The 20762-nt window shown below is 43.6% G+C and overlaps 1 protein-coding gene across 1 annotated transcript in view; it reads right to left on the reverse strand.

The window, feature by feature from the left end:
* The window catches only part of Psmb7 (proteasome 20S subunit beta 7), a 57518-nt gene extending 38755 nt beyond the window's left edge, over positions 1–18763 (reverse strand). Inside the window, exons 1-5 of the mRNA XM_005082082.4 lie at positions 18609–18763; positions 18132–18225; positions 16545–16642; positions 14682–14822; positions 9100–9215 (exon numbers count right to left, since the gene is read on the reverse strand). Coding sequence (XP_005082139.1) covers positions 9100–9215; positions 14682–14822; positions 16545–16642; positions 18132–18225; positions 18609–18670 — 511 coding nt within the window. The 5' untranslated portion in view covers positions 18671–18763. The remainder of the gene's footprint in view (positions 1–9099; positions 9216–14681; positions 14823–16544; positions 16643–18131; positions 18226–18608) is intronic.
* Between the last annotated feature and the right edge of the window lie 1999 nt (positions 18764–20762).

Consider the following 20762-nt stretch of genomic DNA (forward strand, 5'->3'; position numbering starts at 1 on the left):
CAGTCTACCACAAGATTCAGCAATTCCACTCTTAGGCATATACACAAAAGATGCACATTCATACAAGGACGAATGTTCAACTATGTTCATAGCAGCATTATTTGTAATAGCCAGAAGATGCCCATCAACTGAACAGTGGATAGAGAAAATGTGGTACATTTACACAATGGAGTACTACTCAGCAGAAAAAAAAATGGAATCTTGAAATTTACAGGCAAATTGATGACACTAGAGGAAACCATCCTGAGTGAGGTAACTCAGTCACAAAAAGACAAACATGATATGTACTCACTCATATATGGATTTTAGACATAGAGCAAAGGATTACCAGCCTACAATCCACACTGCCAGAGAAGCTAGGAGACAAGGAGGACCCTAAGAGAGACATACATGGCCCCCAGAGAAGGGGAAAGGGACAAGATCTTCTGAGCAAATTGGTAGTATGGGGGGAGGGGAGAGGGAGTTAGAAGAAAGATAAGCGGAGAGGACACGAGGGAGCATGAAGATTGAGTCAGGGGAAGAATAGAATCGAGCAAGAAAAGAGATATCATAATAAAGGGAGCCATTACAGGTTGAAAGAGAAATCTGGCACTAAGGAAATGTCCAGAGATTTACAAGGATGACCCCCCCAACTAACAATCTAAGCAATAGTGGAGAGGCTACCTTAAATACCCTTCTCCAATAATGAGACTGATGAGATGACTACCTTATATATTCTAGAGCCTTCATGCAGTAGCTGATGGAAGCAGAAGCAGACACCCATAGCTAAACACTGAGCTGAACTCCTGGAATCCAGCTGCAGAGAGGGAAGGGTGGTGAGCAATGGGGTCAAAACCAGGCTGGAGAAACCACAGAAACAACTGACCTGAACAAGGGGGAGCTCAGGGACCCCCAGACTGATAGCTGGGAAACCAGCATAGGACCAACCCAGACACCCTGAACGAGGATGTCAGTTTAAAGGTCTGGTAAATCTATGGGGCCTCTGGTAGTGGATCAGTATTTATCCCTAGTACACAAATGGACTTTGGGAGCCCACTCCACATAGAGGGATAATCTCTCAGCATAGATACACGGGGGAATCCCTTGGCCCTACTACACATGATATGACAGACTTTGAAGATCCCCTGGAAGGCTTCACCCTCACTGGGGAACAGAAAGGGGATGGGATAGGGGGCCAGTAGGGGGCAAGGGAGGAGCAGAGGGAGAGGGTACTGGGATTGACATGTAAAACAAGCTTGATTCTAATTTAAATTAAAAAAGGGAAAAAAAAGATTATTGTTAACTATCCATAATATAAAAATGTATGTTTTAAACAACTTTAAGTATGCAGTTCTGTGGCACTCAGTATATTCATGCTGCTCTTCAGTAAGTCCACTTTTATAATAAACAGACTCCATCTTTCCTGGCCAAAAGAAAACAGAAACACTGAAGTGTATTTTATTTTTTTAGTGTAAAAAGTGATCCTCAACTTTCCTATATATGGTGGTTTGAATAAGAATGGACCCCACTGACTCATTAGAGAAGGGCTAGGAGGTGTGGCCTTGATGGAGGAAGTGTGTTGCTGAAAGTGGGCTTTCAGGTTTCAAAAGCTCATGCCAGGCCCAGGTTCTCTCTTTCTCCTGTGTTTGCAGATCAGGATGTAGCTCTCTCAGCTATTTCTCCAGCACCATGCCTGCATACTGCCATGGTCTCCAACATGATGGTAATGGACTAAGCCTCTGAAACTATAAGCAAACTCCCAGTTAAATATTTTCTTTTGTAAGAGTTGCCTCAGTCATGCTCTCTTCACAGCAATGGAAGAGTGACAAGACACCATCCATGGTTCAGCCTAATGTTAACATTCACCTGTCTTAAGACAAGACACTGGTTTGTTTCTGCCTCTCTATCCCCATCTTCACTGCTAGGGCCCCTGTAAATTGGGGTTTAGGAGGCATATTCCAGTAATTAGGAAAGTGTGCGCTCAGTTTATCTGGAGATAGACTTTACCTCAATGGCCCTTGTAGTGACCTTGCATCTTCCCTAGTGATGCATGCCAATGTTTATTCCTTACCTAAAATTGTCCAAGGGCCTCATTTCCAGGAATGTTATGCTTGAAATGTATTCATGTTAACTCTCTATGTGGGTAAGCAGGCAAAATAAGAATTTTATATACCATGCCAATGCTGCTACGAAGAACCCTGCCAACCTAACAAAAAGACGGTCCCCAAGCTTCTCCTGATGTGACTTCAGTCTGCCTACTAAAGGGAAGCTGGCAAGTCTGCAGAATAAGCTAATTAAGCTGAGAATTAAGAGCCTGCATTTTGTCTATATAAAAAATTGACTAAAACCTTCTCTCTTTCTTAATTAAAAAAAAAAAAAGCCAGAGGCTCTTGTCCAACTTCCACAAATCACATAAGCAGTCTCTTCCAAATTAATTTCCTAAAAGGGATGGCAGTAAATGGAAACCGTAGCATCCCTTTTCTAGCTTATGCACTTCCTTGCTAGGTGGTGAAAAACCTCTGGGAAGCACCTCCCCACAGCTGTGCTACTTCAGGGGGCTGAGTGCTGTTGTCACTGTGCTCAACATGTTCTGTACAGGGCCATACCACAGGGTGGCCAATGCACTCTTCTCCCCAGTAAGCCCTATAAAAGAGCAGGCTTTAGAGAGGAGACATCCAGATCAGCGAGGCAGATCACCTGCACCAGCAGGCCAAATGAGGAAAACAGGATGGGTAACATCTACTCAATGTAGAAACAGCCTTCAGTCACCTGGCTAGTCACCCACACTATTGTATGGGCAGGCAAACTTTAGGTACCCCTTTTTAGGAGTTGGGACTGTCAAATCACCAAAACAACAACAACAAAACACCTTATTACAAAGTTTGGCTTCTACTTCTCATAATAAAACTAAAAGGCTGAAACTGCCCCAGGATGCTCACAGCCCAGGAAAGCATGACATTCTCTGGCCTGAGGATGGTCCTCTGCTTGCTCCATCATCTGAGGTTTGGGCTGTTGTTCATCCAAAATAAGAAGCATGAATTAAAACAAAACCCATCTAATCCTGGCAATTCTGAAGCTCTCCCTCAACATCTAGCTCCCCATCCTCAACCGGACAGGAAGGGGAGGAAAGGGAATCACCACAGAAACAGAAAACAGGTTAGGAGAAAGACATCGCACAGCCCCTATCACAGGACAAGGCTAGAAAAGCCCAAGAGTACAGAGGCAAGCCCAGAACACTATGAGACTCAATTGACTGCTTTTGCAAAGCTCTCCTCTTCACAATGGACATGGATTGGAAAGAACCAAAAACTAAAACCATGTTGCCTTAGGGTCACAGAATTATGGAAAATTCAAACAAGTTTTGATTCTATAAAGCTACTGCAATAAATCCAAGGTGGCAGTTGCTACTAACATGCAAGGGAAATCTACACACAGAGCAGTCAAAACCAAAGACCAAGCAAAGGTCCTTCAGGAATTTGGACTTTTAGTACTTAGAAGTAATGAAACTTGAGCTGTGAGCTGGTGACATCACGACATCAATGCTGTATTGGAACTTTCTTGAGGGAAGTCAAAGGTTCAAATCCCGCTTTTGCCACTTACCAGCTAAATAGCTACATCTCCTAAGCTTTGGGTTTCTCATCAATAAAACAGCAACAACAGAATCATTTGCATAGAGTTTAATAGAAGATAATGTGGCAGCACCCACTAGACTGTGACATAAAGATACTATATAAATATGCTTTACTTTTAATAAATTTAAGTAGTACCAGATTCAACAATAGCCAAAAAAGGACCAGCCACACGAACAATGCTTTGTGCTATTTTCTTATAGCTAAACTGGAGACACATACACAGAACAGAAGCAACACTAACTCCACTAGTCCACAGTGGACAACAGGTGAGGTTACTAAATTCATTGGCACAAACAAGCTACAAAAGCAGATTCTGGCAGGCTCTTAGGACAAGAGTCCACTGTCAGAGATCAGAGAGTTTTGCAGAGACAAAAGGGACAAGGCCAGGAGGAACAGTTTGGCTACTAAGAGAGAACGGCTTCAGGCTAGGCTCAGGTGACAGGGAAGACGCTTCAGACAGCAAAGCCACTCCTGCACAAACAGCCCGGAGGTGGCAATAAGAATGTTCAGGTAAGAACAAGGGTTCTTTGCCACAGAGGTCCAGAATATCCACAGAAAAGGAGCAGGAAACAAGCCTACAAAGGCTGTCCAGGTAGAAGAGCCCTGCCACACGGCAGTCACCAGCAGGCAGACAGTGGCATGGAACAAGACAGTAAGGAGCCAACACCAGAAACGCAAGATCTGGCCTGTGGTCTGACAAGCTATTGAGTGCTCTCCACAACGAGAGGGCATCCCTCTTGACACCGGACCAGTCCTTAGCTGTCACATGCCTGCATTGCCAAGCCTCTTTTATGTCAATGCTTCCTTTGGTGCCAGACTGAAGTCTCACAGCAAATCTAATCCTACTAGATTAGGATTGCCTGGGGTCGGGAACCCCCAGAACAAAACCAAAACACCTTGGCTTGCAGAATCTGGACCCCATCTAACCTTGCCTCTGGCCCAGCCTCACAATATTCATACATCTTTGTCCCATCCCGTTGGGCCCCTAGACAGAACCCTTCCCCACTCCCCAGTACTGCCCCCGTCTCAACGCCAGAGTGTGGATTACCACAGAGAGGACTGTGGATAGAGCAAGACAGCAAACTTCTTCCTAGTTTTTCCCCCATATCAAACTGGCAAAATGACCCAGTGTTAGGGAGGCTTCTCCAGAAAGACATCTTTGTGTTCTCTTGGTGGGAGAATAAAGGAGTGCCATTTTTTTGGAAAGCAATTTGGCAATGGCTCTGGAAAAGTAAAATGTAGTGGCAATTTGTTTGTAATCTAACAAATAAAGCTCTCCTAAAGATCAGAGTGCAGAACTAAGCCACTAGTTAGCCACATACCTAAACCACTAGTTAGTCAGAGGACAGGCAGTAGTGGCCACACCTTCAATCCCAGCACTCAGGAAAGAGGCAGATGGAGTTCAAGGCCACCTTGGGGTACATGAGATTGAATCAGTCTAAAAGAGAAACAGAGCTCATGCCTTTATTACAGCTTTAACCCCAATATCTGTTTCTGGGTTTTTATGATCATGCTACAGTGAAACACTTGTCACTTCTGAGGACTGCCTGCCCGCAAGTGTGCTCCTTTCTGTGCCTGGGGAAGTTGCCCCCCTCACATGAACAGCGGAGCTTCACCCTCAGAAGTGTCAGCCTTCCCCACACAGCTCTGTGGCAGTGTGAAGGGGCGCAGCAGCAGCTCAGAGCCTGTCCACTCATTGCCACAGTGGCTCTGCACATCCCTGGGCTCACCCAACACAGCCCATTCACAGCGACCTTTTTTATTTATTTATTTATTTATTTATTTATTTATTTATTTATTTATTTATTTATTTATTGCATTGCTCTTGATCCCAAACCCAATTTTTGGCCTCCCAGGTACGTTAGAAGCCACCTGCTATCAAAACAAAACACCTCTTTTACTGACATCATACAATGACTGTACTGCTTAAAAAGAATTCTGACAAGACATGAACACATCCTAACCTAGAAATTTAACACTAAGAATGCATCTAAATCAAGTATGCATTCATACAAACCAATTGATACACTGGTAAAACTCTGAAAAGCAAAACATTCATAACTAAGAGAATGATCAGTAAATCATGGTACAGCCAAAATAAAGTAATTAGAGCAACTACAGAAATAGTCTCCTTATCATTTGGACCCACAGAGAGAGAAAATCCTTAAAACAAATTTATAGAGAGCTGGAGATGTAGCTCAGTAACAAAGCACTTTCCTCATGCACAAGACCTAAGTTTGATCCCCAACACTACAAAAAACAAAATATGACAAATCAATAAGAGAAGATTATGTGAGACAACATGGCTTCATCTATTTAAAGGGACAACTATAAAGGCTGACAGATAAGTCATACAGAGAAATGTCTTGGGGTAAGAAAATAAAAACCACACCCAACAGTAGTAAGTCTTGAGGGTATGGTATGAGGTAGACTTACTTTCCCTAAACACTCTGGCTCTCAAGTGTCTTGTCATAAGTATCAGACAATGTTTAGTGTCACTTGCTCAGAAAGGACTCCCCAGATACCACCCACTCCTTCCTATTGCCAATACTGTCTCTCTCCTTGGGCTCTTACCCCATGGGTTCCTTAGAGCTGCATGTAATCATCTGCTTAATGCCATTATGACTCACAAGGTGACAGGCTTAGAAGTAGCTCTGTCCCCAGCACCAAACATAATGCCTAATATTAGTGCTGCCAAATGAATATCCAGCAAATGACAGGACCTTTCTCCTTTTAAGAGTCAGGCAAACTTTCCTGCTTACCAGTTCAGAAATGACAGTTTCTTCCATGGGTCCCACTCGCCTTCGTACCCACTGTCTTAGCTGACATCTATTATATGCCTCTCTGCAAAGACTCTGCCTCTTTTGAGGGCAAAGACCCTCTCTTACATCTCACTCAAAAATAACTAGAGAACTAACTGGCCTCTAATGTTGGCGCCCACCTTTAATGCCCATAGTTGGGAACCTAAACCCAGTAAATCTCTGTGAGTTTGAAGACAGCCTGGTCTACATAGCAAGCTGGGCTACACAGAAACCTTGCTTAAAACATAAAAAAAAATCTAAACAAACAAATAGTCAAGGAACAAATGGGTAGATGGACAAACTCTCAAAATCAACAATTTCCTTGTATTTTAAGTCAGATGTTAGTCTCAATTCAGTCTTTAGAAGAGCAAAAGCAGACAGGGTAGAATAAATGGGCTAAAGTAGAAATAATCTTACAGGCTGGATGTGGTGGGGCATACCTTCAATCCCAGCACTTGGGAGGCAGACACAAGTGGATCTCTGAGTTCACAGCCAGCCTAGTCTAAGAGCAAGTTCCAGGACAGCCAAGGCTATGTAGAGAGAGAAGCTGCCTCAAGCCCCCCCCCACACACACACTTTAAAAGAAAAGATAAAGCTGAGTCTGATGGCACAGTTCTAATACTCCTAGCTACTCAAAATGTTGAGGCAGGAGGATCACAAGTTCAGGGCCAGTCTAGGCTACAAAGTGAGTTAAAAGCCAGGTTGAGCAACTTAATAAGATAAGATGATGTCTCAAAATTAGAAGAGAGCTGAGGCTTGGTACCAACCTAACTCGGTGATAAAGCACTTGCCAAGCACAATCAATATCTGGTACCACCAACAAATAAAATAATTCTCATTTTACTGCTAATTTAAGGAATTAGAGGGGGGAAATAAAAACGCCTCAATGGAAAAAAATTTTAATGAATCAACTTATAACCTCTTCATTTTTTAAAAAGAGCATTACAAAGACCCATCAATGTATGCAAGCATAGTTGTGCACACCTACAGTCCCAGACCTAGGGAGATGGGAGACAGGAAGATCAGGAGTTCAAGGCCATAAAGAATTTAATTCCATTCTGGACTATATGAAATCCTATCTGAAACAAACAAAAACAGTGATTGCAAAGATCCAACCACATGGTAAGGTTCCCCAGCAAGGAGGGAACTACATCTACTACAAAGCCTTATACAGGTCTAACCTACACAATGAAACAGCAAAGTTTCCAACATGCAACTTCCAACTGTGTTAGCTCCAGAGCCAAGACAAAAAAGGTAGACAACAGCAAAAAAAACCAGCAACTATATGTAATTGGATTTACACAAGTTGATTTAGAAATCTAACAAACTTTCATTTGAGAATCTCAATTTGTCTAATCACAATTTTATCATTTCCAAAAAAATTTAATAATAAAAAAATAAAAACAAAAACAAAAGTGTAGGAGGAAACAGTACTCCGCCATTAGCCATGTGACTTATTAGAGGTACATACAGATGAGGTAATAAAAGGGTGGTTTGCCGTACCGCTAACCACACCCACTTTAGGCATGACTAAAGACTTATACGGTGAACTACGTCACTAGCCAGGCCCACTTTTGGGCATGGCTAGGGGCGTGTACAGAGGAAGGTATAAAAGACTGTTAGCAGAAGTCTCTCTCTCTCTCTCTTTCCGGCTTCCAGTTCAGCCATGGAAAAATACTCAACTCATCTGGGTTGCTTGTTTTTCTCTTGTTAGTAGTTTCTACAATAAATACTTATACTTTCAATAAGTGTGCTGTTTATCGTTCAGCATCACAAAAGATTACTACTGTTGGTAAGCCAGGCTATGGAGCAGCTTTTTCCTGCATACGACGCCTAACAACAGACTGCAACACAGGTATTGCTGACAGTTCACAGGTAGGAACTAAGGTTCTCCACAGCCCCTCAAACATTAGGTAGGGGGCAAAAGGGACCCTGTCACTCTAGCTTCATAAAAGAGCTTTTCTGGCTGGAAAGATGGCTCAGCAGGTAAAGGCACGTGCCACCAGGCTGGATGGCCTGAGTCTGATGCCCAGAATGCACATAAGGAAAGTACTGACTCCCATCAGCTGTGCTCTGACCACACCTGCACACACAAGCTTTCCATTAGTACCAGCCTGCTGAAAGGTGAGGCTTCCAGTCTTCCTTCCAGGTGGAGGGCACTGTACACTAACCACATCTTCTCCCAGGACCTGCCCAAGCTTCTACTGAACTCTCCCCTGTTTTCTGTCTGCCCGCCACTCCCAAATCCTCTTAGCGTATTTATAACTTTTGGTTTTAGACCATTGCAAATTTTTATATAGATACAGAAATAACAATGAGTTCCTACAAATCCTTGACCTGGTTTCCCCAAAGGTAACACCTGATGTGATTACAGTACAGTATCACCTACACTACTGTCCTTCCTCTGAATATTTTTCACTTCCAAACATTGCCACTAACACAGTTTTATAAAAAGCTTCTTACAAGAAAGAATTTTTTAAATCTGTTCACTAAATTCTTTATTAAATGATACAAACAATCCTTATGTAAATTATCTCACGAGTGCAGTCCATAGTAAGCACTGAAGACAGTAGCTGACTAAAAAGCAGCACTGGAATGCACTGCTGCCTCCCTCACAAGAATGGAAACAGCTCTTCAATAGATCAGTTTGTCCTGAGAAGAGTCTGAACAAGAAAAACAACACTTACCCATGGTGACATAAGGCAATTTATCAGTTGATCCATGAGGATAGATGCTGTAGAGATGAGGTCCAGTAACATCTACTCCCCCCAAAACTAGGGCTGCACCAATGTAACCTTGATACCTAGGGATCAGAATAGATAGCCACAAGAAAAAAATAAATCCAGATACCATCACGTTGCAAAAGCCAGACAATACTTTTCCTTACATTCATGGAACCAAGCAGGGAAGGGAACTAAAAGCCAGGTGAGCATCTACAATTAGCCACTGTAAACTATGTTTACACACAACTCATTTCAGCTCAGCCACGGAATCGCCTTCCCAAAAGCACTATCATTCCCATTTCAGTTAAGAAAGAAAGAGAACTACAAACATGGAGAACTTGTTGGGTGCCCTGAGTCAAGGCTGGCTTGTTCCAAAGACACTCAGCACAGTTCCCTTCAACTCCCCAGAAGGTCAAGTCAGTTAACAGTGAGCTCAGCTGTCTCAACACAGTGGCTCATGTCACAACACCCTCCCTCTGAGTTGACCCACCACCCAATAACCACAGATGCTGAGTAGACGCAGGAAGTGTTCCATCCTTCATAGTCTATGAAGCTCTGTTGACCCATACAATGAAATGCCACCCACCTCCCTCCCTGTAGCTGTGCACACAGACTGTGGACATTTGCTGAACTCTTTCTTTTCCTAGCAGGCTATCATCTGCACAGATAGATGCCTTTCCCTGGACTAGCTCAGATTTTCACTGTCAGGATTGCTGTGCTACATAAACATGCTGGATTTAAAGCTTCCACTCTGAACCTTTACCTTTTTAACAAGAAAAATCAAACCAGCACATGGTGACTTTGCCATAAAGCCTAATCACTAAAACACAAATACAGGACAACAGAAGCAGAGCCAGCGTTCAGACTGGAAAGGGCGCCAGACACCCAGAAACACAAGTGTGAACTCCAGGGTTTCCTCTGGCCCATGACCACCACACTGCTGACAATCTAACATTTTTAAAGTGAAAAATTCAAGAATAGGAAAGAATTTTAGGAGCAGCCTAAAGAGAGGCCACAGACAGCCCAGCAGATAATGGTGATTGCTGCCAAGCCTGATGATCTGAGGTTCAATCCCCCACACCCACATGGTGGAAGGGAAAAACCAACTCCTCCACACGTGCTCCATGACACACATGCACTCACACATGCACACACACTAAAAAATTCAATTTAAAAAATTCAAAAACAATTAAAGGTGGCTGGAGAAATGGTGGTGGCACATGCCTTTAATTGGGAGGCAGAGGCAGGAGGATCTCTGTGAGTTTGAGGCCAGCCTGAACTACAGAGAGAGTTCCAGGACAGCCAGGGATGATAGAGAGAGAAACTCTAAAAAAACAATCTGAATCAGAGGAGTATGGGTAAGGTTCAGTAGCAAAGCACATGCCCAGCACTGAACAGTAACACAAAAACCTTGATCCAGAAATCCTATTTCTAGGACTCTAGGCCAAGAATATGTCAGCGAAATACACAGAAATGTGTATGTCACAGCACTGCTAGTGGCATAAAAGCAGCTGGAGAAATGGATAATAAGCTGTTATGCACAACACAGTATGACATGACTACTGATTGTGAAACAATCTTCTGGTTCTGATAATCTGTATCAAAAGCTAAATCTGCCTTTAGAAATCAGAATTTTTTGGAGCCAAGGAATTTATTCTAGAATGTAGCCTAATGAATTAATTATGCAACCACCCAAAGATTCATGGAAATATCTTCAAATGAGCAATATCATTAATGTTCAAAAACTGATTAATGTAATGAGACTGAAAACACTAAAATTATATATATATATATGATTGTAATATAGTTAATATATATCTATTCGTGTACACACACACACACACACACACACCCCATACATTGATAGTTGGTAGTTAAAACTTGTGGATCAGACCTCTAAAAATTTACTAAAATTCAGGAAACTTTACCTGTAACAAGATTATACACTTAAATATTTTTTTCTAAGCCCTTGGAAAACACAGATCCTTATTATGGAGTATCAGATATTACTATGTAATTTTTCATTTGACTGGCCAACATATGCAAATAGCACAAATGATTGGCTTACCAGAGGATACTATTTTAACATCTAGATAACAAAGGTTTTGAGGTCTTATCTAAATATAACTAATTCCACTGTGTTGCCATGAGTATTATATGGAGAGTATCAAGAGTGTTGCTCCAAATCAACAAATGAAAAAATTTTTTCTTATTTCATGTAGTTCTAGGACTCAAGAGAACTCGTGAGTCTGAGCTCTTTTCTCTACCTGCTTAGCCAGCTCATCAGTCCTCTTTCTTTATTCTGTTTTACCCTATAAGGCAAGGAGACAAAAACTATCATTGGCATTTCCAGGAAAAAAAAACAAAGAAGTGTAAAACAGTCCATCAGTGGTGATCCATGCCTTTAACTCCAGCACTCGGGAGGCAGGACAGCCAGGGCTACACAGTGAAAGGAAGGAAGGAACGAACCCAAGATCCCAGGTGGGGCACTTGGGAGGCAGAGGCAGGCAAATCTCTGAGTTTGAAGCCAGCATGGTCTACAGAGTGAGTTCCAGAACACTCAGGGCTACACAGAGAAACCTTGTCTCAAAAAAAAAAGTATAGGCCATGGTTAGAGAAATGTCTTAGCAGTTAGGAGTGCTTGATACCTGATGCTGACAGAGGACCTGAGTTCAGTTCTCAGCATCCACATCAGGTGGCTCCTGACAGCCTGTAACTTCAGCTCTAGAGATCCAACACCCTCCCTCCCCTGCCTTCTGGGAGCACCTGTGTTCATGTATGCCTGTGTACATCACACACAAAGTCATGGCTAGCAGCTCTTAACCCAAAGCACTGAAGTCAGATGCAAAGCCTTTTTCCTTTAACCCACTCTCACTTTATGTAACTCGCCCAAAATGTCACCAGATATGAAGGACAACACTACCTTGGTTTAAATTTTTAAATGTTCCTCTCAAAACATTAGATAAAATTTAACTTTAGCCAGGCATGGTGGTACACACCCTTAATTCCAACATTTTGGGGACAAAGGCAGTAGATCTCTGTGAGCTCAAAGCCAGCCTCATCTTCACAGTAGAATCTAGGTTAACCAGATACAGTGAGAGAGACCCTTTCTCACAAAATAGGTAAATAAATAGCCTTTCCATACTGTACTAAATAAAAATGAACCACTGGAGAGAAGTGGGACTGCAGAATTCTTAAACCACTATAAAAGTTAAATATTTTTTAATTATTTTGCTAAATGTCTAAAATAACAAGCGTGAAAATCACTTTATATGTAATAGACCATGTGAGCCACCAGGGGGAGCTTTATATTTAAAACTAATATCTGTATTTTACTTTTAAATCAGTGTCTTAAGTGATCAGTTGGTCTCATGCTGTAACTGGAGCATTTATTTGGTGGCAATAATTCCCCTATATTAACATGGTGGCTTCACCTACAAAGGGCTAACCCATGGCTCGAGCTTCTGCTCCCATGTGTAAAGCGGGACCTACGTTACTGTGCCTTCTGCACAGACACCAGTGAGAATACAGAACTATGCAAGGACCTCACATCCTCAGCAAAGCCAGAGCAGAGCACCAGAGCCAAATAAGGGCTATGGCAAACATACGCCTGCACCACAGGTTACACTGACCACGAAACCCTGAAAGTCACTGCCACGTTATCCTATGTTCAGTCTAAATTTTTTATTTTGACATTTTGTGTGTGTTAGTGTTTTGCCCGCATGTATGTCTGTGTGAGGGTGTAGGGTTCCCTGAAGTTGGAGTTACAGACAGTTGTGTGCTGCCAAGTGGGTGCTAGGAATTGAACCTGGATCCTCTGGTAGAACAGCCAGTGTTTTAACTCACTAAGCCCTATCTACAAACCTTAATTAAAAAAAAAAAAAAATTTGCATTTTTAATTTAAATCTCCCAATTTACAATTATTGGCCACTATATTAAACGCCACGTGACCTATATAAACCTTTTTGGCCAATGATCTCATGACATTCACAGGGCAGGTGTCTGAAAAGAATGTAGTCCTTAAAGGTAAGTATGAGGACTGCTCTTGGTCAACCTAACACACCTGGGAAGAAGGACCCTCAACGGAAGAACTGCCCACCTCCATCAGCCTGGCCTAAGGACACTTTTCTTTGATTACTAGTTATGTAGGAGGGCCCAGCCCACTACAGCAATGCTGTTCCTAAGCACATGGTTCTCAGCTATACAAAAATGGAGCTAAGTAGGTGAGAGGGAGAAAGCCAGCAAGCAGCACCCTCTGTGGTTTCTGCTTCAGGCTCCTGACTTGAGTTCTTGCCTTGGTTTCCCTGTAACATATAACCTGTAAGATAAAGTAAACCCTTTCTTTCCCAAGTGGTTTTTGGTAAGTAAGGGTACTACCACAGCAACAGAAAAGCAAACTAGAAAAAAAACTGCTTCCCATTTATATAGAGGAAATGGGAAAACCAACTTAGGACTTTAAAACTTTTAAACTCAGGGAGGCAGAGGCAGGCAGATCTCTGTGAGATCAAGGCCAGCCTGGTCTACAGAGCAGTTCTAGGACAGTCACACAGAGAGACCCTGTCTTGGAGGAAAAAAATTTAAACTATCAAAACCTATATAAACAAAGTAATAATGGGATTATTGAAGGGGAAAAGAAACAAAACTCCTATCAGCTGTGTGTGGGAGTTAGCAAAGAAAGAAGTTCACATCAGACGAATTACTATACCTCAATAAGCCTCAACCTGTTTACTTACAAACAGGAGAGAGCAATAGCCCTTAACTCAGAGTTAAAGAAAACATGAAACAGTGTACAGAGCACTTCAGCAAGGGTCTGCAATACCAAGAAAGACTGGGTGAGATCAGCATTATTTTACTCAATCTTATGCGACTAAAAAGTCACTTCTTACTGCATTGTTACTTTGCTGCTAAAAAGGAAAGAAAAAAACATTTGTGTGTAAGTGCTGGGGAAATGGGTAGGATTTACAATACAAACTCAAAGTATTGTTTTACTGTGAGCAAAAGTTGTCTTATCCAATAATATCTCTGTGCGTCAAGAAATTATTGGCCACAATTCAGGGAAAATCATCACTGTAAGATACATTAGACCAGGGCTGAAGAGATGCCTCAGCAGTTAAGAGCACTGGCTGCTTTTCCAGAGTGTCAGGGTTCAAATCTCAGCACCCACATGGCAGCTCACACCTGTCTGTAACTCCAGTTCCAGGGCTTCTGACTCCCTCACAGACATACACTCAGGCAAAACATTAAAAAAAATTAAAAAGATACATCAGATCGCACAATCCATTTAATTACCAAATGCTTTACAATTAAAAATGGCAGGCAGGTGGTGGTGCGAATGTCTCTAATCCCAGCACTCAGGAGACAGAGGCAGGCAGATCTCTGTGAGTTCAAGGCCAACTGAGTAGCTTTCTAATTGATATCTAGAACAGAATGTGCTCTCTAAATGGTTTTTTCCGTTAATTCCCAGGCTTCCTTTTACTAAAAATCTAAATAATAATAACAACAACAACAAAACAGATATTATAGAAATCCATACCTTAGAACCTTACCTGAAAAGCATCTGCTTCAACATTCGATTAGCAGTCACAACTCTCGGGAGGCGACCAGTAGTGAGAGAATGGAGCTCCAAGTTGGAAGAAATAAGCTGGGTTGTCATGTCTGTGTCTGCAGCTGTCCCAGCACCACAGCAACTGAAAACACCACAGAAACTTAGCAGGCACTCAATTATCAGAAGGCTAAATTAAATAGAGCTTCGATGGGTGGTGGAGGTAGCAGTGCACACACCTTTGATCCCAGCACTCAGGACACAGATGCAATGAATCTACAGACTGAGTTCCAGGACAATCAGGAATACACACGGAGAAGCCCTGTCTCAAAGCCCATCCCCCCAAAAAGAGACAGACAGACAGACAGCCTGCCTGCCTCTTGGCTAATTCTAAAAGTTCAAGTGTATGGGAGGGGTTCTGAGTAGTCTGCAATGCAACTTCTCTGTCTAGACAATCTTAAATATGAAATTGAGGACACACACCTAATTACAAGCAAACATATTCTCTATGGTACAATGGGACATTTGAAATCTTCAGTTTCTGGGTTCAAACAGAGTGCATGTTTTAGTCCTACTACAAGTACATCCAAATCGTATAACAGAGCAAGGCAGTGTGTGAAAGTTTTTTAATTCAATATTGACACTAGACAGTATTGATTTAATTTATCAGAACTACGGAGGAATGGAAGAGAAAATTATAAAATGTCATAAAATAATACAGGCACAACAGGCCACAGAAAATTGGACAACAGAGCAATTCTTTACACGTATTTAGTGTGTGTGTATGAGCAAGAGAGAGAGAGAGAGAGACAGACAGAGACAGAGACAGAGCCAGGTGTTGGTGGCGCACGCCTTTAATCCCAGCACTTGGGAGGCAGAGGCAGGTGGATCTCTGTGAGTTTGAGGCCAGCCTGATCTACAGAGCTAGTTCCAGAACAGGCTCCAAAGCTACACAGAGAAACCCTGTCTCGGAAAAAAAAAAAAAAAAAAAAAAAAGACAGAAACAGAGACTCCTGTGCCACGCAAGCATGTGGAGATCAGAGAGCATCTTTCAGAGTTTGGCTCTGGTCTCCCGCTCAGGTGGTCAGGCGTGGCCCCAACCACCCTTTCCTGATGAGCCACCTCGTCAGCCCCGAGAGCAATGAATCCTACTTGTTAAGGGAAGGTTTTTATGAGCTGGGTTTGGAAGAACAGAAACAGTCTAAAAGCAGAAAAGACAAAGGAGTGTTTTTATTTGTTTCTTAAATCTTATATGAGTGTATGTGCATGTGTCTGTGTGAAAGTCTGCATAGACCAGTGTGTGGATACTGGATCCCATGTGTTTACAAAGGTGGAACCTGTGAACACTAGTATAGAAACCAAAGGTAGACATGCCAGTCAAATAACTGTGATTGTCCAGATGAGAAAAAAAGAACCTAAGTAAAGGTCTCAGCAGAGGGAAAAATAGGAGTCAAGAGGCACCCAGGAGGCAGAACCTTCTATTAAATCAGACTGAAGCAACAGGAGGACTCGGCCATGAGGAGCACGGTGACAAGTGTGGGGCAATGTTTTTAGCTGTTGTTTGACACCGAGTCTTATTCCCCCTAGACTGGCCTCAAGCTCACTGTACAGCCAAGGATGACCTTGACTTCCTAGTCCTCCTGCTCCTACCTCCCCATGCTAAAATCCCAGGCATGCATTACCACTCCTGTTCTCTGCAGCGCTGACGAAAGAGCAGGGGCTCTGTGCATGCTAGCTAAGCGCCTTACCACCTGACATACATTCCAGAAGCACACTGGCGACACAGAAAACACAGGCTGACCCGCAAGCAGACTGCAGAGAGGATGCCGCTAGTAATCTTCAGATCCGTTCAGTCATCAATACTTACTAAATATTAGGAGATATGAAGTGGATTTTAGAGCAGTTCTTGTCAGCAACGACCATCCCTTCAGTTGCCCTTGTATCTGCTCCAAGAACTATGCCATCCTATTAAAAAAAAAAAAGAAGTTTTCAACATTTTTATGTATACATTATTTAAGAAAAAAAAATGTTGGTCATTCTCTGCTCCCATAATTCCATATCTCCTACCAAAACCACTGTTGTACATTTTCAGTATATCCTTAATTTCCCTGCTGAATCTTACGTTGAATACAACTTATTTCCATTCAAACATGGCTCAGGGATTCAGGAAGTTCCTCACAAATCACAGAGCTAAACTGAGAAGAAAACAAATGAAATGAAGAACCATTACCTTTCCATTAAGACAGCTGGCAAGGTTGCTCAGCAAGTGGAAACACTACCTGTACAAGCCTGGAAAGCTGACTTCCACCCCAAGAACCACATGAAGGTGAGAACAGGCCCTACCAAGCTGTTCTCTGACCCTACATTCATCCCGTGGCATATGCACACGCACACACCAGACAAAAAAGTAAGGAATCACCTCGCCTATTAGGTTTCTTCCCTTCTTTTTACCTTTTGGTTTTTCAAGGCAGGGCCTCTCTGTGTAGCTCTTGCTGTTCTGGAATTTACATTGAACACCAGGTTGGCCTTGAACAGAATTAATGGCCTGTGCCAGGGCATGGCTCTGCTAGTTTTTGAAATGTGTCTCTCTTCACCTATAACATGAATTACTAGCCTTTATGATCTTTACAGTTAAAGTCAGGACTTATGTCTACTTGATGGATGAGGACACAGTGACACCTACTTTTAATCCCTCAGTCCCTGCACTTGGGAAGCAGAAGCAGGTGGATCTCTGTGAGCTTAAAGCAGCCTGATCTACATGGTATGTTCCAGGCTACATAAGGAGGGGGTGGGTAGGCTAAACTGCCCAAAATTGGAAGCAACATCAATGCATTAAACATCCAGGCAAATCCATCGGATCCCAAATTCTACCCTTCCCCATTACATCATCCTGCTTCTTATAGTACCTTAAGAAAAAGCAAATTGCCTTTATATCAAAAACTTCATGTAAAACCCACTAACAAAAACAGTTTCTAATGAAAGAAAGCCCTTTTCGTGACGTATGAAAGGTTCAGGCATTACACTGGCCTGAATTACACTGGCAGAATGCACTCAGGCAGCACTCTGGTCAGCCCAGGGTTCCATGAGAACCAGTCTGCACGCAGGTGCAAAGTAAGGGGCCCACTTACGCTCTCTCATCATCTCATCCTCTCTCTCTCTCTCTCTCTCCCTCTCCCTCTCTCCCTCTCCTCCTCTCTCCTCTCTCTCCCTCTCCTCCTCTCCTCTCTCTCTCTCTCTCTCTCTTTCTCTTCCTCTCTCTCTCTCTCTCTCTCCTCTCTCCTCTCTGTCTCCCCCCTTTTGGTCTCGCTACAATAACAAACTATGATTAATATGCTCTCCACGGCTTGCGCTCCGTCCATCGGTCCTGGTTCCCTAGTGAACAACGACGTACCCCGACATTTCCACTACCAGATCGAGCTGAAAGTCTGGAGGGATCCGGACGGCCTAGACTCACCTTATAGACCACCCCCGCGATGGTAGTGCCAGTTTTCCGGGCCTTGGGAAGCTTGAACCCCTTCTTTGCAAAATCGGCCTCCAAGACGGCGTTCCTGGGGGGAAAGCGCAGACACCGAGGGTTGGAGGCCTAGACCGCGGCTGCGCCGTGCGGCTCGGGGGCGCGGGCTGGGGCCCTCGGTTTGCCTCCGGCCCTCCCCGAGTCGTCGGCGGGTCCTCCCTCCGTCAGCACGGTCCGCGACGCCTCAGGCGCGGCGGGGCCGCCTGAAGCCACCGGGAAGGACCCGGGCCTTCCACGCTGGCAAAGGGAGAGGGCCGCGCGGGCGTCCGCGCTGGGGCCCCGATTCCCTGAGTCACACGGCCGCGGGCGCCGTCCCCAGCCCCGCCTCCCGTCCCCGGCCCGGGCCACGGCCCAGCTCCGACCCGGGACACCCAGATCCCACCCGCGACCCGACCGCGGCCCGTGGCGCGGACACACCTGCGGCAGTTATCGAAAGAAAACCCTCCGACCGGCGCCTCGAACACCGACACCGCCGCCATGTTCGCAGGAAAACGTTTCCGGGCCGAGGGCGGGACGAACAAAAAGAACCGGGCACTTCCGGTGCTGCGAGCGAACCGGATGAGAGGGCGGGGCCGACTGCGAACGGGCGCCGCTAATCACCGAGTTCCTGTGCCGCGGCTCTCTAGAGAGGCTCGATTGGAGATGTTTCCAGCACGCTGCCTCAGGTTCTGCGGAGGAGAAACTGACGTCTGCCGAAGGCATGGGGTTTACGGAGTCAGATAAAATACCCCCCGATTACCAAGCGTCCTGACGCTCCGATCAGATCTGTTTCCTCCGTTGGTTAGACTCAGGGACACTGATCGACTCCCACGTGGCGGGCATAGCGGTTGAGCAAGTCTCTACAGCCCCTGCCTTTCCGTAAGCCAAAACCGGTACATGAAAAGATGTTCCATGCCGGGAGTCATCAGAGAAATGCAACCCCAAATTCCCAATGAGATACTGCTTCGGACCTACTAAAAATGGCTAGAATCAGACAGAAAATCACAGATGTTGGAGAGAAGGTAGAAAAAAAAAATCTCATGTGTGACAGGTGAAACAGTCAGCAGCATCAGAAAATGAATTGGAACTTGAACCAAAAGTATCACTGTCATGGATACATACCCAGAAGAAATGAAAACCTAAGTTCACAAAAACGTTCACACAAATGTGCACAGCAACAAGATTCATAACAGACAAATCTGGAAACAGCTCAAATGCCCACTAATGGATGAATAAATAAACAAAATGTTGTATAGCTACACAGTTGAACACTATTCAGCCAGAAAAGGGAATGATACCTACTAAATCAGGGATGAACCTTGAAAGCAATTTGCTAAAATTGAGAGGCCAGGCCTGAAAAAGAAAAAAAAAAAAAGCCATGTATTGTACAGTTCCATCCGTATGTGGTAAGCATGTTCACATGTCTGTGGGTCCATTTGTGTATGCATGTGTGTGGATGCCCAATGTTGGGGGATGCCCAAGGTTAATGTTGGGGGCCCTCCATCATCACTCTCTACCTTACTCATTAAGGCATAGCCTCTCAGTTGAACCCAGAGCTCACTAACACAAGAAGGTTAGCCGTCTTGCTCCAAGGATCCCTCTCTGGCATTACAGGCTGACTGATATATCTACCCAGCATTTGCATGAGTCCTGGGGATTCAAACTCGAATCTTCATGCTTGCATAGCAAGCTCTTCAACTCCTGAGCCATCCCCCCAGCCCTATATAGTTGCACTGATATCAAATCTATAGACACATGAAGTGAATCTGTAGTTGTTAGAGCTAGAGAAGAGGCACTGGATGGTTTAATGGGCACAGAGCTTATAATGCGTTAAGAATGTAATATTATGCAAATTTTATCACAACCTTCTACTGGTGGAAATTTAAGGCTTGTGGAAGTCAGGAAAGTTTTTTTTTATTTACTTAATAAATAACAGCTACCGTGACTGTGAGTTAATTCATTTGCTAATGTTTATTATTATGTACCTGGTATGGCTGTAGCTATAGATGGATGGATGATTGAGTAAATAGCATACCAAGTGTTGAGAACCAGTATCACAACTATGTATTTAATAAATTTTCATTAAAGATTAAATTCTCACCAGACACAGTGGTGCACTCCTTTAGTCCCAGGACTGGGGAAGTAGAGTCAGAAAGATCTCTTGAGTTCGAAGCCAGCCTGGTCTACAAAGTGAGTTCCAGGACAACCAGGGTTACACAGAGAAACCCTGTCTTGAAAAAACAAATGAACAAACAAAAAAGATTAAATTATCTTAGATTGCATCTCTGGGTCTGGATTCATTTATTTTGAAGTCCTATCCCCCTGTGCTAAAATAAGCTAGGAAAGTGAGTCCTAAGCCAGCCTAGATTGAGTCCTTATAAAAAGAGGAAGTTTGTTGACAACCACAGGTGGAGATACACTCAGTTCCTTGTCATGTTTCCACAGCTAAGGAAAACTAAGGCCACCCATGAAAAGCCCCAGAAAACATGCAAGGGGCTGAACCAAATTTTCCTACATGACCTCAAAAGGAAGTCACAGTGCCTGCATTTCCAAACTCCTCAACTATCGCCTACACCATCCAGTTTAGAGTCC

Source organism: Mesocricetus auratus, unplaced genomic scaffold, assembly GCF_017639785.1.
Source record: "Mesocricetus auratus isolate SY011 unplaced genomic scaffold, BCM_Maur_2.0 Super-Scaffold_100047, whole genome shotgun sequence".
NCBI lineage: Eukaryota > Metazoa > Chordata > Mammalia > Rodentia > Cricetidae > Mesocricetus > Mesocricetus auratus.